At 26.0% G+C, this 1,838-nt stretch overlaps 1 protein-coding gene across 6 annotated transcripts in view; it reads left to right on the top strand.

The window, feature by feature from the left end:
* Mp (Multiplexin) overlaps positions 1 to 1,838 on the top strand; it is a 908,252-nt gene that overhangs the window by 694,642 nt on the left and 211,772 nt on the right. For all 6 annotated transcript variants that reach the window (XM_067052620.1, XM_067052619.1, XM_067052622.1 and 3 more), the window contains one exon: positions 1,448 to 1,503. In XM_067052620.1, the coding sequence (XP_066908721.1) occupies positions 1,448 to 1,503 (56 nt within the window). The remainder of the gene's footprint in view (positions 1 to 1,447; positions 1,504 to 1,838) is intronic.

Here is a 1,838-nt window from a genome sequence, read left to right as displayed (position 1 = left end):
TATAATGTAATATAAATACGCTACGTAGGATATAATAGATTTGTAAAGATTAACTTAAGTTATCGCATCTGTCTGTGAGAACCTTGATGTATAAGTAGAAACAGCATTTCATATGTTAAGGATTTATTAATAAATATTATTAATTAGTTAAGGATTCTTAATTTTATTACATTCATTATTTATATATTATGCAATACATTTTTGTCATGAAGGCATCAAATAATGTCTCAATAAGAGATACAATATTTATTCGTGTATTTGGTGTATACCAAAAAAAAAAAAATATTGAATTGAACAATGAAATAAAATCAATGTTAAAAGAATCAGGTTTCAGTTAACTGACCGATGACCTCGGAAAAATTCTACAACATGATCAAATACCCTTCTTTTCATGAAAGGAAAGTATGAATACCTGAATTTTTAAATTCAAAGAAATAAATTCCGAAATTCCCTTGAATATTAAAGGAAAGAGGGAAAACATGAAATAATAAATTCTTTTTAACATAATAATGTAGACTTTAGAGTTTTCATTTAAAGCATTTTTCCGAGTAGTTATTTTTAAATTTTACGAAGAGAATAACTTAATAGCTACGTAATTAATTTTTTTGTAAGAAAACTTCATCAAATAGTGTATAATGGCTATTAGTAATTTAAAAAAACATCTTTGTTAACTTAATTGAATATCGATTAACGGCTAATTACAAGTTAACTAAAGTAAAATTCGAGATATTAAAATAAAAATAAATTAGTTCAGGAGATATTTAATTTTAATTAAAAAAGATAATTAAAAAATCTCTCAGAAACATGTGTGACATTATGACTTCACTTGTATATATTGATGCCTTCTATACAAATTTGTTACATAGTAAATCAAATATTATGTATAAGAATATGTTATAACTTAAAATATTATTCCAAGATCTTGTGTAATATATTAAAGGAAGATGGTCCTCCGGATGCAGTAAAAAAAAAAAACCTGAGTCATCGTTGTCAACTAAAATAATGCAACAATGTAAGAAACTAGATAACATGTTATTTATTCTCTTACTTTGTTACATTATTTTAGTTGTTGTTATATTTTTAAGACTTCTTGAAGCTCAACAAAGAGGGACGAAACGATGGCTCACAATAAAAAGTTTAATTAATATTTGATTTTTTTTTTTTTTTTTTTTACAAGACGAGTTCCATCTTCCTTTCAAGTAAAATACTATGTTTTAACACTGTTCTGTATCACCCTAAGGTAAAACAATTTGCTAGTAATATTTACCTTTCATATTTTCAATATTATTTGATCTTACTTATTAACAAAGCATTATACTAATACTAAAAGTATCTATGGATAGGTTTAGTTCTTAAGTAAAGGAGAAATTGTCTCTTCTCCAGCCCTGTCGATAAAGTTATCGTGTGCACATTTTAAAATTATGTTTTAATCGCCCTGGAATTACAGAAGTGGGACCGTATGGAAGGAACCTAAAAGGAGAGAAAGGCGAAAGAGGTCCCAGGGTAAGTAGGAAACATTATTTTACTAAAAGACTATCTGATTTCCATCCGAATCTTTCCATAAGCGACAACCCTACCCTAATTCCTATACACGGTCTGGAATATATTTTAATTAAAGTACCTTAAAATTAATATAAGACAATTCAAAGCAATAGTGATATTTAGCTATGCACACCTATGTTCGATCTTATTATGATTATTCTACTGATAACATTAAACAGTCCGATAATCGAAAGTAAAGTCAACTATAATATTAATAATAAACAATTATATGTGATGGAATAATATGTACAATATATTTAAAAAATAAACAAATAAATGACTAACATAAATAAAAA

The sequence above is a fragment of the Halyomorpha halys genome, unplaced genomic scaffold, assembly GCF_000696795.3.
Source record: "Halyomorpha halys isolate HHAL.00 unplaced genomic scaffold, Hhal_1.1 Scaffold226.1, whole genome shotgun sequence".
Lineage (NCBI taxonomy): Eukaryota > Metazoa > Arthropoda > Insecta > Hemiptera > Pentatomidae > Halyomorpha > Halyomorpha halys.
This window is presented reverse-complemented; position numbering and strand designations above follow the sequence as displayed.